The 21,281-nt window shown below is 34.1% G+C and overlaps 1 protein-coding gene across 3 annotated transcripts in view; it reads right to left on the bottom strand.

Moving 5' to 3' along the window:
* The window catches only part of atp8a1 (ATPase phospholipid transporting 8A1), a 372,853-nt gene that overhangs the window by 150,985 nt on the left and 200,587 nt on the right, over positions 1-21,281 (bottom strand). For all 3 annotated transcript variants that reach the window (XM_088910036.1, XM_088910046.1, XM_088910027.1), the window contains exons 11-14: positions 19,211-19,376; positions 17,222-17,349; positions 8,586-8,663; positions 6,519-6,607 (exon numbers count right to left, since the gene is read on the bottom strand). In XM_088910036.1, coding sequence (XP_088766162.1) covers positions 6,519-6,607; positions 8,586-8,663; positions 17,222-17,349; positions 19,211-19,376 — 461 coding nt within the window. The remainder of the gene's footprint in view (positions 1-6,518; positions 6,608-8,585; positions 8,664-17,221; positions 17,350-19,210; positions 19,377-21,281) is intronic.

Raw genomic sequence — 21,281 nt, 5'->3', positions numbered from 1 at the left:
TGTGCAACAGTACATGAATATAGTTATACCGTTATTAATTTCTTTAGATACGCGATTCCATATTATATTCCCTATTAATCAAATTCTAAAAGTATGCTTCTGTTTACTCCGGTATCGAGTGTATTTGCAGAAAAGCTTAAAACGATCAGTTTTCTCACAAACTACTGTATACTGTATAAACATACAGTAACATGGTCAGAAGGAGCAAGGAGCACGTAAAAACGTTTCCGAAATAACCACATGTAAGACTTTGATGCTTAAAATGTTTAGGGAGATATGGAATACTGGTGTGTATTTTTTCTTTAAAATACCAAGACCTGCCATATACAGTACAGTTTACATACATTAATATGTTTATGTTCCTAAATTAATATCTTTTATGAGCATCTGAAAGGCACGGTGAATCGGAGATTCTCAATAATTACTTTGTACAAATGCGTGATCGGATCAACGAAATGCTGTGGTGTTACTTTTTGTCAATGAAAAAATAACGTCTTTTCGTTTACAAAGATGGTTACAAAGAATGTGGACCAGGGTAATACAGCTTGTCCAAGGTCATTCATTATTAATACTATTAGTGATATCTTCTGTAAAGACTTTGATGGTGACAGCTCAAACGCTGTACATGAGAGGTTGAGCTTTATTAGCCCCACCTGGCGGTAATTCTGGATACTATTATCTTACTTGCGGTATTATGCGGTATTAAGCGGTATTATACGGTAACCCGCGTTTAGACGTGTTACACCGCGACACGCCCACCGCGTTTTACCACGGCATACCCCGCTTGTTTTGAATGGCTGCATCTGTACAAAGTAAGACTTGAGAATCTCAGATTCACCTTGCCCTTCAAATGCTCATAAACGATATTAATTTAGGAACATAAACATATTATGTAAACTGTACTGTATATTGCTGGTCTTGGTAGTTTAAAGAAAAAATACACACCAGTATTCCATTTCTCCCTAAACATTTTAAGCATCAAAGTCTTACATGTGGTTATTTTGGAAATGTTTTTATGTGCTCCTTCTGACCATATTAAGATTATATAATTTGTGAAATAAGTGATTGTCTTTTAACCTTTTTTTGTGAATTCGCTCGTTATCGGCTAAAACAAAAGCATACTTTTAGAATTTGATTAACAAGGAATATAATATGGAATCGCGTATCTAAACAAATTATGTAGTTTTTATGCCATTTTTTTTACCACGTACGAATATTCTTATGTCCATATCTTCACAAGGGAATCAGTGCGAATGACCGCGGGCACTTTCCACCCCCTCTACATTCTCAGAGTAGAATAGGCTAACCTTCTAATGAAAGGCAGTCCACCCTCCCCCACGGACAGGAAAAGTGCCCGCAGGCACTTAAACTTAATATGGTCATTAACAGTAAACAGTAACATGGTCAGAAGGAGCACGTAAAAACGTTTCCGACATAACCACATGTAAGACTTTAATGCTTAAAATGTTTAGGGAAAAAGTGGAATACTGGTGAAACCTCCGTGAAACCAAAAGAACCACAATTGAACGAGTGTTGATAATAAGAGAGAGTGAGTCCCTTTACCCCCATTTTGATTTAAATTGCAAACGCGTGTTTAATTAAATGTCTTTATTGATTCACAATCTGACAAATGCAACGTAAATCATTATCTTTGTCTTCTAAGTATCTTAATAAACTTTCAGCATAGCTTTCTCCCCATTTAGATTTATTTTTCTTGGGATCTTGGGATCAAACATGGAAAGATTAGATTGTAATCGTTTTTATTTTTTAAATACATTTTAGAAAAGTGTAATCTATACTAAAAAGCTGTATTTATTTTATACCACTCGATACTTATATTAATGGAGTTTATATGATACTGTTTAGACTTTTAATTATTTTAAACTGTATTACAGCATTGTACACATGCTTAGAAGAGAGAAAACGCAACGTTTTGGCTGTGAAGCCTTCTTCAGGTGTGAGGGTCTTCAGTTCAAAATGAAACGCTAAAATGTAATGTAGGCTCTGGTTAAACTATGACTTGGGCTTGCTTGACATCACTGCCTTTCATCTGAAATCCTGCTTGAATCCTGCTAAACTAAAAATTAGACACAAGAAGAGAAGAGGCTCTGGTGAAATTTCTCTTTTTTTTAATTTCTCTTTTTTTTCTTGGAACAATATCTTAACCGCTGCAATCCGGGCACAGAAGGGTTAAAAAGAAAGTCAGCCAGGCAGGGGGGAGGGTGAGTTGTGAAACTGTTACCTGGATAAAGCGGTTAGAAAATAGGTGGATTTACACCTGTGGAAAGTTTCAATTTTAATACGATACGGAAGACATTATTCATAAAAAATGATCTTGTACGGTCTGTACACGTTGCATATCGCCTCTTTTTACACTTGGAAGAACATTCCAATGTTAAAGCGACACTGAAGATATTATTAATAACATTTTAAATCTGAAGGGAGATCTAAAGGGATCCACATGGTACAGGTTCCTGCTACTGTAGCTATTCAGAGGGAAACACGGTGACGTCACCGCGCAGGCGAACAAACACACCCTCTAATGTCAGGCGTATGCGTTAAATATATTTAGATCTTTGAATTAATATTGTTATTGATTTCTTTAGCCTCAAAACATTGTCCAATAATACTCTTCTTGTGTCTAACTTTTAGTTAAGCAGGATTTGAGCAACAGACTATAAAAAAACAGGATTCACTTTTTTCACATATTGATGATGATGATATCAGTAGCAGTTGGAAACGATTCGTTGTTAATAAATGCCTTCGATTCGAACGGGTTGTGATATTTAGAAATATAAAAAAAGTCAATATAGTGTCCATATTATTGCTATTTTAGTTTTGCAAAGAAATGTTTATTAAAAGAAACTCGTGGTGATAGCTGGATTTGAACACACGACCTTTCACTTATAAGTCAGTCACTTAAACCATCAGGCCACTGAGAGTCACATGACAAGCAGTGAAACAGCCTTACACATATCAATAGATATGTGTATATACTACTGTTTGTGTTAGAGTCCATGAATATAATTATATCATTATTAATTTCTTTAGATATGCGATTCCCTATTATATTCCCTGTTAATCAAATCCTAAAAGTATGCTTTTGTTTACACTGATAACGAGCTAATTCACAGAAAAGGTTAAAAGACTATCACTTTTCACAAAGTATATAATCTTAATATGGTCAGAAGGAGCAAGTAAAAACGTTTCCAAAATAACCACATGTAAGACTTAATGTATGTTTAAAATGTTAGGGAGAAAGTGGAATAATGATGTGTATTTTTTCTTTAAAATACCAATACCAGCCATATACAGTTTTCATAATATGTTTATGTTCCTAAATTAAAATAGTTTATGAGCATGTGAAAGGTGAAAAAGTCTTTTAGTTTACAAAGACGGTTACAAAGTAAGTGGACCAGGGTAATACTTTGAGCTTACAGCTTGTCCAAGGTCATTCAGTATTAATACTATTAGTGATATCTTCGGTAAATACATTGATGCGTAAAATATTTCTGCATAATTAAAATATTTATGATAAAGGTGGTAGGTTGTGTACTTTTGCCCAACTGAGCAATCTTGCTTTTATAAAATATACCAACTTTTCAATGTTTAATGATTAACATGCTGTAATACACAGTTTAGAATTAAAAGTCTAAAGAGTATACAACTTAAATTCTTAATTGGATAAAGATTGTCCCTCAGCAGTGATCGGGATTTGAAACCGGGTGTTTTCTGGTGACAGCTCAAATGCTGTACATGAGAGGTTAAACTTTATTAGCTCCACCTGGCAGTTTTACAAGGTGATTCCGGATACTATTAACATAATCTAATTTGCATACGGTACAGCGTGGTTGTACCGCTCGTTTTGAATGGCTGTATCTGTAATAAAGGATTTCTCTTTATCTCTCACATGGGTGTCCTTATTGGAGACACAACAGGTATAAAATATTGAAGAATGTATTACCTGAATCACCAGGAATAGGAAGAAGCAAAACTAATACAAAAACATTGAAATCAAATATATTTTCAATTTTTGTTTGAGCATGTACAAGCAGCTGTGGCTAATTTAATTAATTATTAATCTGACAGTGAGAATGCATTTGTTTTTATAGATTCCACGGTTCTAACTGAACCCTGGGTAGACAGCTACTGTCTATTCTCTGAATCTTTACAGTAAGAAGCTGTATCACAGGATGAGACTCTTGTTGAAAATTGAAGGGTACAAATTATACAGTTTTGGTGAGAAAAGAAAAGAGACAAAGTTAGAGTGAATAAAGGAAGGATTACACCAAGCAGTAGCATTTTATCCAACAAAAAGCATTCCTTTACTGGATCCCCTCAAGGATATCTGTCGTACTATACACAAATATCTCTTTGTACTATACACAAATGACTGCAAGAGCTATCACCTGGTGTGAACAAAACTTCCTCAAGTTAAATGTGTCAAAGACCAAAGATATGATAATTGACTGTTCTGGACTCCAAGCTCAGTTTTGAAGCCAATACTGACTTGATCCTAAAAAAAGGCTTTTCTTCTTAAGAAAGCTTAAGCTTAAGGTTGATCATTCACTGTTGATTTTGTTCTGTCGGTCCTTCCTTGAATCTGTTCTAACTTTTACCTTAATCTGCTGGTTCGGCATCCTGAATCTGAGAGGTAGGAACAAACTGGGCAGCCTTTTGTAAATACGTCAGAAGGTCATTGGTGCTGAACTTCCTTCCCTCTCAACCATCTGTCATCTATCTATCTATCATGTGTAAAGCAAAATCCATCTGTGATGATCCTTCACACCTCTTAGTAAATGAATTCCAATTACTCCCATCTGAACGCAGATACCGACACCCCAACTCCAAAACCAATACATCTAAATTCTCATTCATACCTATAGCCAAATCTTTACTTAACACTTGATTTTCTATCCAAATATGTATCTACATTGTTGTTGTTTATTTTTCTTTTCCTGTCTGTCTACATCAACACTGCTGCTGTAAAACAAATTGCTCACTCTGGGATAATAAAGCCTCTCTCTCAGCGTCTCACTCAGTCATTGCTGTGCTGGCCTACCAGTAAGAAAGAAGACACTGAAGAGCAGACCGGCCAAAACGGGACTGAACTAGTAGAGGTGCTGCTTGCTTTATCACAAGGAATTTTGTAGATACAAGCAATAGATGGACTAAAGTTGGGTTGCTTAGGTTCAGTGACATCAGGATTGGTCCATCTGCACCTTAACTCCCGTGGAAAAAGGGGGTTTTATGTGCAGGTGTCCACTTACTATACTATTATTATATTATTATACAACCATCTAAGGATCTGTCACACGGATCCATTTCCCAGCAGATGAACTAACATAACTGTGTTTGGGGGTGATTGATATTTACTGATCCTGCAGACTGCAGATTTACTAAATTATTATATGTTAAGTAACTGAACTTGTATCTCAGTGTGCTTAACTTTGGATTAATAATTATTTTAATAACTTAATTAGTTGGATTAAGTAATTAGTAATTAGTGACCTAATTTACCATAATACAGTAATTTAACAACACTTTTAAAGAGCTGAATAAATTTAATTATAATTAGTGGTTTATAAAGAAAATAATTTAAACTCAAGTTTAAAGAATGATAAACAGAACATTTATTCCATATATACATTACAATTTACGCAAAACATAAAGCTTTGTGAGCAAAGTGAGTCATTTTTGTTTTGCTATACTTTGCTTCATATCTCAGAAATCTGATTCAAGATGTAAAACAGAAAGCATTAATACAGATAAGAAATATGTATCTATATTCTTGTTGTGTTTTGTAAAAATAAAAAGTATATGCCCCCTTTCATATTTTTGACTACATTTTTTTGTCACTGAATGTTATCAGAGCTTCATGTGGGTCCCAGTAATATACAGTATTATGTATATCACTCCAATGTTACTGAGTTGACGCAGTTTGTTTTGGAGGAATGGATCAAAATTCCCTTGCAGTGAACAGCAACAGGAAGCGCTTGGTTACAGTTATTGAAGTTAAAGGTAGCGCAACTAGTTAGTGAATAATAAGTGGATTTTTCACTTTTTCACACAGGGACATTGGATGTTTGATGACTTTGTTAAATGAAACAGGCACTAAACTTTGGTGTTATTTGTTCATTCAGACTACCTTTATACATCACTAGGACCAGTATGAAGCTCTGATAACATTCAGTGGCAACAATATGCAAAATTTTAGAAAATCTGAAAGGCAGTGAATAAATTTTCTGTACTACCCATTATGTTTTTCACTGAAATAAAGTATGTACTATCCAAAATATATTGTTTCTTCTCCATAAAAAATAAAAACTTGTTCATGTTTACATACAGGAATCTTACTGTCCCAAAACTATAAGGTTTAAAAAGAAAAAAAGGAAAATAAAATTAATATGGACTGGTTCATGTAAGATACACTAACAAGCATAATTAAAACATCAGATGCAATAATAATGAAGTTTGCACCAAACATTTGTAAAATCAAACCAAAAATATAAACTTACCCATAGGCAACTCCAGCTATTGTGCATTTCTTGAATTGCATCACATTGCAAGTCAAAGTCCCAGTTTTGTCTGAAAATATATATTTGACCTAAAATAAAAAAAATGAATGCATTGCTTTGCTGAAATGATACTACAATTATAACACTTATATACAAGGCTATTAAGTATTTTCAGATGTACTTCCCTGTTTGAGTTTGTGACTTCCAGACCCTATTATATGTGAACAATCTAAGTGTGAAAATGTTTCTGCTTCAGTTGTTATTGTCCATACTTACTAGCTCAAAGTAAGGAAATCGGTCAGGGAGCAAATGATCTGTGTGATAAAATCTTTGCAGCTCATATGTACCATTCCAGCTGTAGTTAAAAAACATCCAATCAGTCCCATAATAAAATGTTCAAATTACAGAAAGTTTACATACAGTATGTAAAAATCAAGTTGTGCTGTGAGTTCCTTCAATGGTTTATCAGTGCAGTATACGCACAACACAGTCACACCTAAGCCTTCATTATACTTTCAGTTTCTCTTTTTTGCACATGTATTTTGAATTGAAATGAATATTTGCTAAAAATTGTGAGTAACCTGCAATTATGTCCAGTAAGCACACCAGTGGTTTAATTTTTCTATTATTTACTGTGCGTTTTATTTGTTGTGAACAGTACAGTTCAGGGTAATGAATTCAGGATTAAAGTCAAAAGTACTGTATATTTTAAGTGCATGTTGTATTTGGTGTTCAGATTAGAGGGTTTAAATGACCTGTAAAGCTACTTTGTTCTTCCATCATTATTTATTTTCTCTGTGCCTAAATAAATGGGGAAAGTTTATTTTCTCTACTTCGTATACTGCTAAACGCTCCCTAATTAGCACACAGACCTGTTAACCAGTAAAAGACCATAAACTCTGATAATCCTGCAGTCCTACTCTCCAGTCCCTCATCCCTTTCTCCCACACAGCTAAGGAAAAAATGAGGTCTGCTGCATTATATTGAATAATTATTCTCTATATTTGCTCAAACAACAGCTAAAAAGGACTGTTTCCGACATACATAACATTCTGGTTATGTAAAGCCTTACAGATCCAGGCATTCAGAATGCGTGCTGGATAATGCAGCAATTCACAGTGTACACACCTTTGTGTAACATACTGCGTTACACTTTTTAAAACTATTTTGTTGTCAGAATGCTCTATTTTGTAAAACTGCCAGGTGGTGCAGTGAATGCTTAACGTGGCATGTGAAAGCTTTTGAGCTGTCGCCAGAAAACATCTGGTTTTGAATCCCAGTCAATGTTTAGCCCCATGAGACAATCTTTTTCCAATTATAGAATTTAAGTTATGAACTGTTTAGACTTTTATTAATTTTAAACACAGTATGATTGTATGTAATGCAGTATGAACACAGTATTACAGTATGATACATGAATTTAAAAAGAAAGTAGGGCTATTTTACAAAACCAAAATTACTTGAATATATAAAAATAGTTTATTATTATACTGTAGCTTGTTGTGAACGCGATGTGCTCCTTTCAGGTTTAAAATACACATTGAGATTATCTATATTTTGTCTTAATGAGTATTTCAGCAACAAGTAACCAGAAGATTAATTTAACTTCAAATTTTGATTCTGAAAAATATATTTTACACATATTGCACTGTAGTGGTTTTAAAGCCATATGGTCTCATGCAATATATACCTAATGTACATACAGTAGACGGTAGTGGTAGCTAAATGTAAAAAACAAAGTACAGAACAGTAATCCACCTTCTTCATCAACATTTTATGCATCAAACTCTTTAACACTGTAACATACAGTGGTTATTTTGAAAAAGTTACATGCTTGTTCTAACTATATTAAGTTTATATACTTCAAAAACAGTTATAATATTGTATCCTTTTCTAAGAATATGTAATAAGTGCACCATACTTGGCTGCTGTTATTGTTGTGAAAAAAGTTGTAATATTGATTTAATACCACTGGACACAACCTTAAGACTTGCATAAAAGCAAGGTGACAATGAAACCTTATGTAACCTGGGGAATGGGTGTAATTGAGAAGTACGAGTGAAATACCTGCCCGAGTTCTTCATTGAGATTGGAGGTACGTGCCATGGCAGGAGTGTTTGTGACCTCATAATGCATGTCAACATCCTGCAATGCAAAAATATAAAAACTATAATGTGACAGCTTCATCATTTTTATACAGCTCAAATACATTAACATAGCTCATAGTTAATTGAATTAACTATGATCAATCTAGTGAACAACTAATTAATGAGAGTCTTATTCCTCTAGGATATCAGATAATCAAATTTGCTGACCTCAGTTTCTCTATATGCTTACAAACTGAATGGGGGCATTTACCAATGTGTGTTTAAATTAGTATTACCAATAGATTTCAGTACCACACTTCACTCCATCAGAGAAAATAATTCATCAGAAAAAAAGTCTTCATTTTGCCTAAAAAATAATTTTCAAAAATCTAGGACTAACTGGACAACAGCAGTATTGATAGAGACATATGTTACACATTAGTGAAGTGAAATTAGCCTTTTTGTCAGTGGTCTAAGGAAATTTGTATTTCAATGAAAGGATTAATGTGAGTATATAAGTATAGAATTTCAGCTTTTGCTTCTGAATATTATTTTGCATACATATCTAACCATGTTAGAACAATGATATTTATGTCTTCAAGACCCCCATTTCTGATAAGCATAAGTAATGTTATAAATGGCTGACAAGATTTTCTAATTGCTCATGTGTTCCATATTTAATTTTAAAAACATGAAAGAGCTATGAATGTACGCCTTGGTTCCAGACATTTGTGTTTACTTTTTGGGGTGCCCATGGAAGTAGAAGGTACAAACCAAAATGAAGAAAAGAGAGTTGTCTGTGATGGAAAAGCAAGCAAATGTGAAAATAAGGGAAAATTCCAATAAGATCCACTGTAGAGATTAGGCAACCGTAGATCCACAACGTGGAATATCTTGAAAAACAAAGAAACTACTGCAGCAGTAGGTAATCAGCTAAAAACAGGTCACTTAAGGAAGACAATAGCAGTTTATGAAAGAAAAATCATTAGAGCTATAAAGAAAATCCATAAGATATCAGCCAAAGAAAGAGATAGCAAACAATCTCCACAGTGCAGTGGTAAAAGTATCTCAATTAACTGTGCACCACACGGCAACATGAAACCTCTCATCAGTACTAAAAACAGAAAGGCTAGATTAGAATTTGCAAAAAAGTACAAAGATGAGCCACAACAGTTCTGGAACAAAGTTTAATATACAGTACAGACAAAATTAAGATACAACTTGATCAAGGTGATGAAAAGGCAAAAGTATGGAGAAAGATGTGTACCCTGCTTTGTGCCTATTGCTTGCTGGGATAGACTCTAGCTCCCAGTTCAATCACACATAAAACTCTGATTTCCAATTAGTAGTTTAGTAAAAGAAGCTATAATATTTCAATATACAGTCCATTTTAGGCTTGGGCCTCCACTAAAAATGCTTTAACTGAACCAATAGTCACAATGACTACTTTAAGTATGGTAAGATAATTTATGAAATAATAAAAAATAACTTTCTGTACACAAATGAAATTTCACATAAACTTGTTTTGAAATTACACCATATATTCTTGATGCGGTATAGCAGATTATGAACTAATTAAGTGTATTCATTAATTACTAATTAAGTACTAATTAAGTGTGTAATTTACATGTAAATTATACAGGCAGCTAGTCCAGAGAGAATTTAAATGTCTCTCGAATAGTTAGATTTCTATCTTTGCACTTTTTATTATATTATTTTTGCATGTTTAGCACAGAGCAGCAGCTTTCCTTTTCTGTAAAGAGGTTATTAGCATGTCAACATCACCATCCCTAAACTAGTATTCCTCTGGTTTTTACCACTTTTTGTAACTTTTTGTCTAAAATATTTTTTTTTAGTATTTTTTTCTGAATAATAAACACCAAGTCATATTTAGAGTGAAACCTTTTTAAAACAATTAAAAATGAGCGAGGTACGCTGCGTTAAAACGTGGTGGATGTGGCGCAATATACCACATCATACTGCATGTTTTTTTTAAATAGAATAATATCCAGAAGACCTTGCAAAACCGCCAGGTGGAGCTAATAAAGTTTAACGTCTCATGTACAGTATTTGAGCTGTCACCAGAAAACGCCTAGTTTTGAATCCCGGTCACTGCTAAGAGACAATCTTTTTCCAATTAAGAATTTAAGTTGTATACTCTTTAGCATTTTAATAATTTTAAACTGTGTATTTCAGTATTTTAATAATTAAACATTAAAAAGTCGGTATATTTTATAAAAGCAAGATTGCTCAGTTGGACAAAAGTACACAACCTTCCACCTTCATCATAAATGATTTAATTATGCATAAGTATTTTATGCATCAAAGTCTTTAACTTGGTAACTTACAGTGGGTTCTGCTTTTAACGTGCTTGTTCTAACATTATTAAGATTATATTCTGTACTTCATAAAAAGTTATAACGTTCTATCCTTTTCTAAGAATACATAGTAAGAACACCACTTGCTGTTACTGTAAAAAGATAATTGTTGTAGGGATTTTACATCACTTGATAGTTATATTAATATGGAATTGTGTAACTAAGCAGCTAAAGTATCACAAGTGGACAGTTTAGAAACATTTTGATCTATTGTTCTTGTAGTGGTAATGAGCACTGCAATGTAGCGAGCTGCAGCCAGGCGGTTCAAAGCGCGATCAGAGCATTACTTTCGGTTTATTTCTCATATAGCCAAATGCATAAAAATACCCCACTATTATAGCTTACTGTGAACTTGATGCGTCTTTCAGGTTTACACCCAAATTGAGAAAATCTATATTTTGTCTTAATCCAAATGTGAGCAGCCAGTAATCAGCCAACAATTTAACTTGGAATTAAAAAAAAAAGTTTAAACTTTACTATATAGTCAACCACCTGAAATTGAACCTGGCTGGTCCATCAGCGTCATTCAACAGGGAACCAGCTGGATGAATTATTATACGCAATGGTTTTGTGTTTAAGGATTTCTTCACGGAAATCTTTAAATTGAACGAGGGAGGGGGAAAGGATTATTTTTCACAATAACCAGTAATTGGGGAACAGCTTATCAACACAATTTTTTTAATTTTTAAAAACGAAATCAAAAATAAGATACAATGATGTGTTCCTGCCTAACTCAAACATTGCATGACTTTAATAGCTGTAAAAAACTGGTTTAGATGGTTAAAAAACACTTCATAAAAGTTGTACTGATTTAATACCTCTTGGTAGTAATATTAATGTGGAGTTGTGTAACTAAGCAGCTAAAATATCACAAGGAGACATTTTGGAAACATTTGACGTTCGTTTTTTTTTAAAATATATATATTTTATCCTTGTAGAGGTAATAGGCATTTATCTGTTTCTTACATAGCCAAATATATAAAATATATAAAAATAGTCCACTATTATAGCTTGTTGTTGACTACGGTGTGAGTGTGTGTATTTGGATGAGTTATTATAAGTGATGGTTTCGTGATTTCACTGAATTCTATAAGCTAAATGAAAGAAAAGGGTTACATTTACATGTTGTGTATCGCCTCTTCATATATTTGTAAAAACATTCCAATTTAAATGCAATAAGGACTATATTATTTATAATATTGTAATGAATTTGGGCTCTTGGGCTTGTGCTCTCGCTGCTCCTGTCTTGGTTCATCCTTCACCACATGGGCTCAAACCCAGGTCTCCTGCGTCGCTCAACAGAGGTGCTGCCGGCTGAGCGACAGAAGACCTTCTTCAACCTATGCAGGCAACATCCCTGTTATGCGCAGGGGAGTAGAGGGCTGTACTGTCACCACGCTGCAACCAGCTTATACCATCTGTATGTCTGCTGTTTGTTACAATATTAATTTTGAATGACCATGGACGAGCTGTAAACTGAAGAGTAAGAGAAGACACGTTGAGTCTTGTCTTTTCAGCTTGGAATTTAACCTTTACAGCGATCCTTTTGGCCATATTTTTTTCATAGCCGGATGAGTAAAAATAGATTGGATTAATAACTGGAACAAGAAAAGATATTTCACACATACCTTGAAACCATAGGGCTTTGGAACAGCAGGAGGCAAGACTCGGCTGGGAGGGGGGGCGGTATTTTGATTTTCCTGTGCAAACCGTATTGGCTACAACACTACAATGAGTCCCTGAAGCATATCGTTCAGTTTTCGTAATTATAAAAAATAAACCTTGGCCGAGTTTGCACGAGAGACAAAAGGTACCTTTTGAGAAGTCGTGTACTGCTCGCAGAGTAGCAGATTTTGACAAACAGCTAATTTTGCTTGAAGAATTTAAAATCTGTCTGTAATGTAGCTTTATTTAATTGAGCAGAAAGTCACCTTGCTCTTACAAGTGGCTCTGTTAAGCACAGATTGTCTTAACACATCACACCCATTGAATGAGTTTTAATCAACTTTGTCTGTCCAAGGGGGTTGGGCGGGGTGATGGAGAGTGGAAACAAATGACAGCTGGCACTTTTCGTATCCCCCTGGTGCGAGGTGATAATGTGGAAAATGTTTTTTTTTATTTAACTGGAAGTGTGAACATTAAATGAGCACCGGGGCGTACAGTGAGATTACTGAGATGGATAATTTTAGTAGATATGTTGTCAATATCTGAATATTTGCTTTCTTGAGACAAGATAAAATTGTATCCAGCTACAGATGCAGCCATTCAAAACGAGCAGGGTATGCTGCAGTACAGCGCGTTGGCGTGTCGCAATTAAACGTGTCATAACGCGCTGTACCGTATGCAAATTATGTTAATAGTATCCAGAATCACCTTGTAAAACTGCCAGGTGGAGCTAATAAAATTTAACCTCTCATGTACAGCATTTGAGCTGTCACCAGAAAACACCCGGTTTCGAATCCCAGTCACTGCTGAGGGACTTTATCCAATTAAGAATTTAAGCTGTATACTCTTTAGACTTTTAATTTTAAACTGTGTATTACAGCATGTTAATCATTAAACATTAAAATGTTGGTATATTTTATAAAAGCAAGATTGCTCAGTTGGACAAAAGTACACAACCTACCACCTTTATCATAAATATTTTAATTATGCAGAAATATTTTATGCATCAATGTATTTACCGAAGATATTACTAATAGTATTAATAATGAATGACCTTGGACAAGCTGTAAGCTCAAAGTATTACCCTGGTCCACATTCTTTGTAACAGTCTTTGTAAACGAAAAGACTATTTTTTCATTTACAAAAATTAACATCACAGCATTTCGTTGATCTGATCACGTATTCATTTCCAATCATACAAAGTAAGTTTTGAGAATCTCCGATTCACCATGCCTTTCACATGCTCCTTCTGACCATATTAAGATTATATACTTTGTGAAAAGTGATAGTCTTTTAACCTTTTCTGTGAATTTGCTTGTTATCGGCGTAAACAAAAGGATACTTTTAGAATTTGATTAACAGGGAATATAATAGGGAATCGCGTATCTAGACAAATTAATAACAATATAATTATATTCATGTACTGTCTGGCGGAATAAACTGAAGAGTTAGTTAATGCGACACAGAATTATTAAGAATTATCAAATCTTTTTACACTTGAGAACAAATGAGAACATTCCACTCAGTGGGCAATGCACTGTTATCTCAATCACCTGCTAATTCGTTTTACACCAGAAGACAGGAGAATGTGATTATACTGTATCTGTACGGAATGTGTGTTGCGTTTACAAAATTAAAGTGTTTAAAGTGTATAATTAAAAAGTAAAAAAAACTTAAAGCTTAAGATTCTAACATGATCACGAGGAAGTGTATTGCATATCTAATGGTCTAACCCCATTTTGATTAAAATTGCAAACACGTGTTTAATTAAATGCCTTTTTTGATTCACAATCTGACAATGCAAACTGGGGTAAAGTTAGCTTGAAGTTCAAAAACTATTTTGGCACGCCTGTAGCATTTTCACGAAACCTACTACAGTTGTGAGAACACTTGCTTTGTGTATAAAGTACATTGTGAATGTTTTCACAGCTTTCACTTTGTCGTTTTTATGCCATTTTTTTGACCACGCACGGATATTCTCATGTCCCTATCTTTGCAAGGAAAAGTCCAAGGAAAGTCTCTTCCCAAGTTGTTTACAACTCTAAGGTCAGAGTGCATTGTACTCATCATCAGCCAATCAGGAACTGGTAGGGCAGATTAACCCCACGTGGGTCTCGAATGCCCATGAAACTTTCAACCAATGAATGACCGTAGCGCCTCCAGGTAAAACAGGCAGCTCAGAGCCCCTCAGAGCGCCTCCTGGACATCCTCAGACTCAGAGCTCCTCCTGAACATCCTCAGACACAGCCCGGACTTTCCTTTGTTCTAAGAGTCGAGAACGGAGGTTGCCAGTGCATAACCAAAGGATCCACCCGAGGTTAGCCCAAGCCTCATGAACCCACCGCGAAAGCTCACCTGATCAACAAGTGAACTACGGTCGGAACTGTGGACAGCTGAATCAGTATTCAGAACTAGCGCTATATCAGGAACGAACCTGTCTTCTTCCTGCCTAAAGAGCGTGACCTGCTGGGACCCGCAGTCACTTTTCTCCTGTGCACAAACTTTGCGTGTTTCAGCCAACACCAACTAGCTGGTCTTCAGAGAGCATCAGCAGCGCAATGCAGCAGAAATCTCTCCCACCACGTCGCAAGCCGCAACAGCACTGCCTGGCACCGAACCAGAGAGCGCCGATTGGACAGCAACAAGCCTGCCACTGCTTCTTTGTGTCTGCGGGAGATCTGAATCCCCACAGATTGGATGAGTATTCAACATTCTGCATTGCAGTTCGAGAATTCAATTGTTACTCAACACAGTTGATATCAATTTAATTCCTATGAGTGATGTACTTGCTTTTGAGTATCCAGTGTAGAAGTTCCAAGTTCATTTACAAAACGGTATAAGTGAATGATATACTGAATGTATGTCCCTCTTGGTATTTGTAACTATTCGTGATTGAATATATACCTTTTGTATTCTGCTAACGCTCACGATAAGATCTCTTATGTTTATATGCACATTTTATGTATTAATAAATGTATTCTCGTGTATTAGTACCCGTGTGTGTGCGTTGTTTGAGTTATCCCGCAAGGTTGATTCTAAAAGCCATCAGAAGAATCATTTTGTGACTTGCTGCTACACTTAATAATTGTCCCAGTTAAGCACAAAACCCCTACATTTACTGGTGCCTCCTGAGAGGATGCCTACACAGTAATACTACCTGCTATATAAATACATATATTTAGATCCTTCAATTAATATTGTTATTAATTTCTTTAGATAAGTGATTCCATATTATATTCCCTATTTAGCGGATTCTAAAAAGTATTAGGTTTTTTACTGCGATAACAAGCGCAAGTATTCATATAAAAGATTAAAACATGGAATACAGAAGAAGTTTCAGAAATTAAACAGGTCTGGAACAACCTGTCTCAAAAATAGATGTTTAATAAATTGAAGTTTGTGAAAACAGTGACAAATTACCTCCCGAACAAAATACAATTTTAAAATGCAAGCAGTTTAAAATTATTAGTTGTCATTAATAAATCACTTAACTTTTAATGTGTTGTGATATTTAGAAATACCAACAAATTAAATATAGTGTCAATATTTACTATTTTAGTTTTTCAAAGAAATGTTTATTTGTTAAAAGAAATCTCATGGTGAGAGCTGGGTTCGAACCCCCGACCTCCAGCGTGCGAGTCACACGGCAAAGCCATTACACCAATGCGCCACTTGACACCTTAAGCTATCACTGAAAAGGGCAGACAATCGTGGGTGAATGAGTCAAATTGATGCAGATGTTTACAAAAAAAGTGTACTACTGTAATAATTTGAGCTAAATGCATATAATTTTATTGTTACTAATTTATTTATATATGTGATTACATATTATATTTTCTATTAATCCAATTCTAAAAAGTATGTGTTTTTTACTGCAATAACGAGTGCAAGTATTCATAGAAAAGGTTAAAACATCATAACTTTTTATGAAGTATTTAAACTTAATATAGTCAGAAGGAGCATGTAAAAACTAAAATGAAGCAATCCTTTCTCTAACAATCAATGTTCCACGAGTGCCGCCTGTCGGTCATTTTGACCAGCCAATAACTACTGCAGTATAACGCGCTAAACTGCAGATAATTTCGCATATTACGGGGTTTTATGGCACATTTTGAATGGCTGCATCTGTATATCAGTCATCTACCAATGATAAAATATTCACCCAAAAATTAGGTTATAAGACTTCAACTTCATAGCAAGACAAGATTTACCCTGTCCCTCCTAATGGATGGTAGATTTGCAATTCTAATAGATTCACAAGTATATGCACAAATCTAAACTGTAAGGGGGAGTCAGTATATGAACAGGGAAATCTTTTCCTGTAATGTTAAGATAAGCTTGAACATATTTAGTGCCACGTTCAACATATTGCAATTATTCTTGCTGTAAAGGTTTTCTTTTTCTCAATTTTAAGTACATTCTACTCCACAAATGTAACCTAAATGAACATTTATGAGTCTATTTAAGTCTTTAGAAAATTGTTTGAGTTACATTTCTATGCTTTCATAGAAATAATTAATCACAAAAAAACAGACTACCAATAGTGTATACCAACACAGAACCTCTGACTCACCCAATTTATGAAGTATGCTTGGACAAATTTAATGACCTCCAGGGTAACCAAGAGACTGATGGGAATGAGGTTATTGAAGAGAATGATGAAAGTCAGGAAATTTAATCCGAAGTTGGAAGCACCTCCATCTGTAAATAAAGTATAACAAAAAATGGCACAACCAAGATTCTACAAAATCACCTATTATAGCAGTTTCCTCCATGACACATCTTTTGTTACATTAATTACATTTACTATGAATGGGCTTGCAACTCTGAAAAGGATTCAAAGATTCAGATTCATGAACAGTTGGAACCATGTTTTTAATGATTATTAATTAATGTATTTAAAGAGTTGTTTCAAATTTCACAATGGAATAAACAGCAACCAAATTCAAAATATAACAGAAAGAAATATTTTTATAGTAACATTTGACTTCCCACTGGGTATACATTTTAAATACACATAATTTCTGTTATTTGGCTGAACTTTTGAGAAGTACAGCTGACAGAAATGACTTTGTTGTAATAGATCTTTGCAGATTAACAAATGTAATAATTAAATGTATGCTTTTATCTCCACAGTTTAATGCATAGAGAGAGAGGCTTCTTATATTAAGAAGGAAAATAGCTACAGACAAATTATAAGATTCCATAAATCAACAGTGAGCAGATTTTTTAGATTCTTAGCCACTTACCCAATATGCCTGTACAGAGATATGCTGTTTCAGGATGAGGGTGGTTATGGAATAAACCTTTTCTCTAATTTGAAATTGGCAATGTTTTTCAATTTTATAACTTAAACATGTGAAATTACCAACTGGTAAAAAGTGTAACAGAAAGACAGAAAGCTGTCTAATAACACTTTGGATTTCATGATATTATTGTAAAATCAACTTTTTCTTAGTAAGAAGAAAAGTACTTATTTTTTACAAAATTAAGCTACCTAAAATTCTACGTTTGGTTAATTTTGGCAGTGATATACAAAGTCAGATTTAATTTTAGTGTTCAAAAAGTACATTCAGTCCAAAATTCTGTTATTTTGTGGACCAAATAATTTAGTATAAGGCTTTGTGGCAGAAATTCAATGATCCCTCCTACAGATTTAAGTGGGACAGTAGCAGCTGTCTTATTTGCAGTATTTTAGAAAATTATCAATATTATTTAGTTTCTTTGCATCTTTTACTAAAAGTAAATGTCTCAAAGAATCAATTTCCACCCATTATGGTACATAATAAATCTAAAAAATGTATTTAAGACTATAATTTATACATTACCATCCCCAGCTATTTTCTATTTAAAATTAGATAATGTGGTTCAGAGGGAAATAATGTAAGCATTAAAAAAATTGTTCAGATTTGATATTATCATTTCCTTACTGTGTACTTGTCACGTATTTAGTGATGTTCTAAAGGTATGGTAAAATATGTACCAGAACAAACACATTTTTTTTTACTTTTCATTTGGATGTTAACTTTTTAAACAATAATAAATACTACATGCAAACTATGATTTTGTGGCATGTAATTCATATGACATCACCCACATCACATTTTTGTCCAATTGACTGGCAAGTTGTTACTTACAGGCTGCTTTTCATATACAGTACAGTACACAATTGCTGAATACTAAATGCTAAAGAGTATTTAAGAAAGAAAATCTATATATATTACTAATAGATACTTAGGTTTGTAAAAGTGTGAGAAAATATAAATCTGCTTCACCTAAAGTCTCTAAATATATTTACAAAGATAAATATACAGACTTTAATCAGGTCCTGCTAAGATAAAAAAAAATAATGACAACAAAGAAATAAAATAGAAAAACATACAGTTGGGACAAATAGAAAAGTTATAAAACTTTGCAGTATTAAATCAATTCACTGCTTTATGTTTACTGAGATATTTATCATTCAGTACATCAATTGATCCCTCCTCAATGAACTGGTTTTTATAATAATAATAAAAATAACAACAAAGAATATTTATTGTGGCTAACGGTTTGCTCTTACAGTTTAAATCCATGTACCAGGTGGCATTGTCATGTTTTGCCTTCCAGATACTTTGTCCAATTGAGCAGATGAGGGATATGGCGAGCAAACAACCAAACAGGACAAGGATTTGAATATTTGTGATTCTTTCCACATTTGACAGCTTCAAGGGAGGACTTGTGGAATTCTAGAGAGCAAAAAAACAGAAAGAGGAGATATTTCACAGTGTAAGGTCTGGCTTACAGTGGCTTCTTTAAAATATTATGATATACATTTAGAACTGTGGTAGTATGTTACTCCTGGATACTAAATTTTAATGACAAAAACATCATTTTTTTATTTCTGCCTATATACATATTATTTTAGAAATATTGATTTATTTCAAACATCTGTACAATGCAAAAAAGCCCTGATGAGGACAGAAGGCAATAGCACACTACACAACAGATTGATTAGTCATTAGTCATTAGTAAGTTATATAATGAAAAGATGACTGATCTTAATGGGCATAATATTCTCTGTAGCTCACGATCAGAAGCATTATGGGCTTGTTTGTTATTCATGACTTATTGGTGTGGATAAACAACATCTGTATTCCTGATAAAATGCTACTCCCAAGGTTTTCTATATAACATGGCATTATAAAGAAAAAAAAAATGTTTCTACCTAGCAATTTGAAATCCCCAGTTTTGAATCAAGTCAGTTTTACCATTGTAATGCTTAGACAAGCATAAAGCAATAAGAACTGTGCAGGAACACATTAGAAATGTGCACTTTGTACCAAATGTGAGTTATCTGGTATTTGTAAAGATATATGTCAATCCAATGGTGTTTACAAGACAGTTAGAATCAATTTGAGGAGCTCTCACAGCATAATAACCTTATTGATAACTGGCAAGTCACAGACATCAGTGCTACATGACAAGCAGAGGAAACTCAGTATTAAATTGCCGCAAGTATTCCAAACTTTGGCAGAACAAAGCCACTCATGTGCTGCACCTTTGACTGTCCTAGTCACACTCAATTGAAGATATGACATAGATTCAAATTGCTCTAGAAGTAAGGTTCATGTTGGAAGACCACTACTAAGGGTGGGGTCATTTATCCTATGTTACTGAACTCTTAAACCTATATTACCATTGTTAACATTTAAAAGTTAAGAATTAAAAGAATATATACAGATGCAGCCATTTCAAATGCGAGGTAAAACCCTGTACTGCGGATTTCCACGCACGGACTACTGCAGTACGTGATTGGCTGGCCAAAATGTGGCACTAGTGGTGCATTAGTTGAAATAATTGCTGCCTTTAATCTCTTTACTGTGTATGTTTAAATCCGTTTAATAAAGTATATTAATTTGAAGATTTACAACTAAAGGGAAAGTTCTAAATTTGTCACGGAGCATAAAATAAGAGGAGCATAACGTTTCTGAACATCAAGGCGAGTAGCGGTAGTTTAAATAAAAAATGCACAACAGTATTCCACTTTCTTCATAAACATTTTATGCATCAAAGTCTTTCACTCTGTCACTTACTGTGGTTATTTTGGAAACGTTTTGACGTGCTCATTTTGATTATATTAAGTTCATATACTTAATAAGAGATATATTTGAACCTTTTCTATGAATACTTGCGTTCGTTATTGTAGTAAAAACCGTGAACATTTTATCATCCACTTAATAGGGAATATAATATTAAATCACGTATCTAAAGAGATTAATAACAATATTAATTTAAGGATCTAAATATATTTACAGTATATACTGTAGCTCTAAGAACTGTATTACCGTAGTCCACTTTCTTTGTAAACATCTGCATTAACTTGACTCATTCACTCGTGATTACTTGGAAACATTTTGCCTGTCCTTTACAGCTACAGCTTAAGCTGTCAAGTGGCCAGGTGGCACAATGCCTTCAGTGCATCATTGGCATTTTGATGAAACAAACATTTTGCTGACAGACAAGTCAAAGTTGAAACTTTTTGGTCTTAAATGCAAAATGATACATATGATGCAAAACCAACAGTGTCCTGTGTCCTATACCATCAAGGAACACCAGCTCTACTGTCACGTATGGTGATGTCAACATTATGT

Source organism: Atractosteus spatula, chromosome 1 (assembly GCF_055471065.1).
Source record: "Atractosteus spatula isolate fAtrSpa1 chromosome 1, fAtrSpa1.hap1, whole genome shotgun sequence".
In the NCBI taxonomy this organism is placed as follows: Eukaryota; Metazoa; Chordata; class Actinopteri; order Semionotiformes; family Lepisosteidae; genus Atractosteus; species Atractosteus spatula.
Note: the sequence above shows the minus strand (reverse complement) of the source record. Positions and strands in the feature narration are given on the sequence as shown.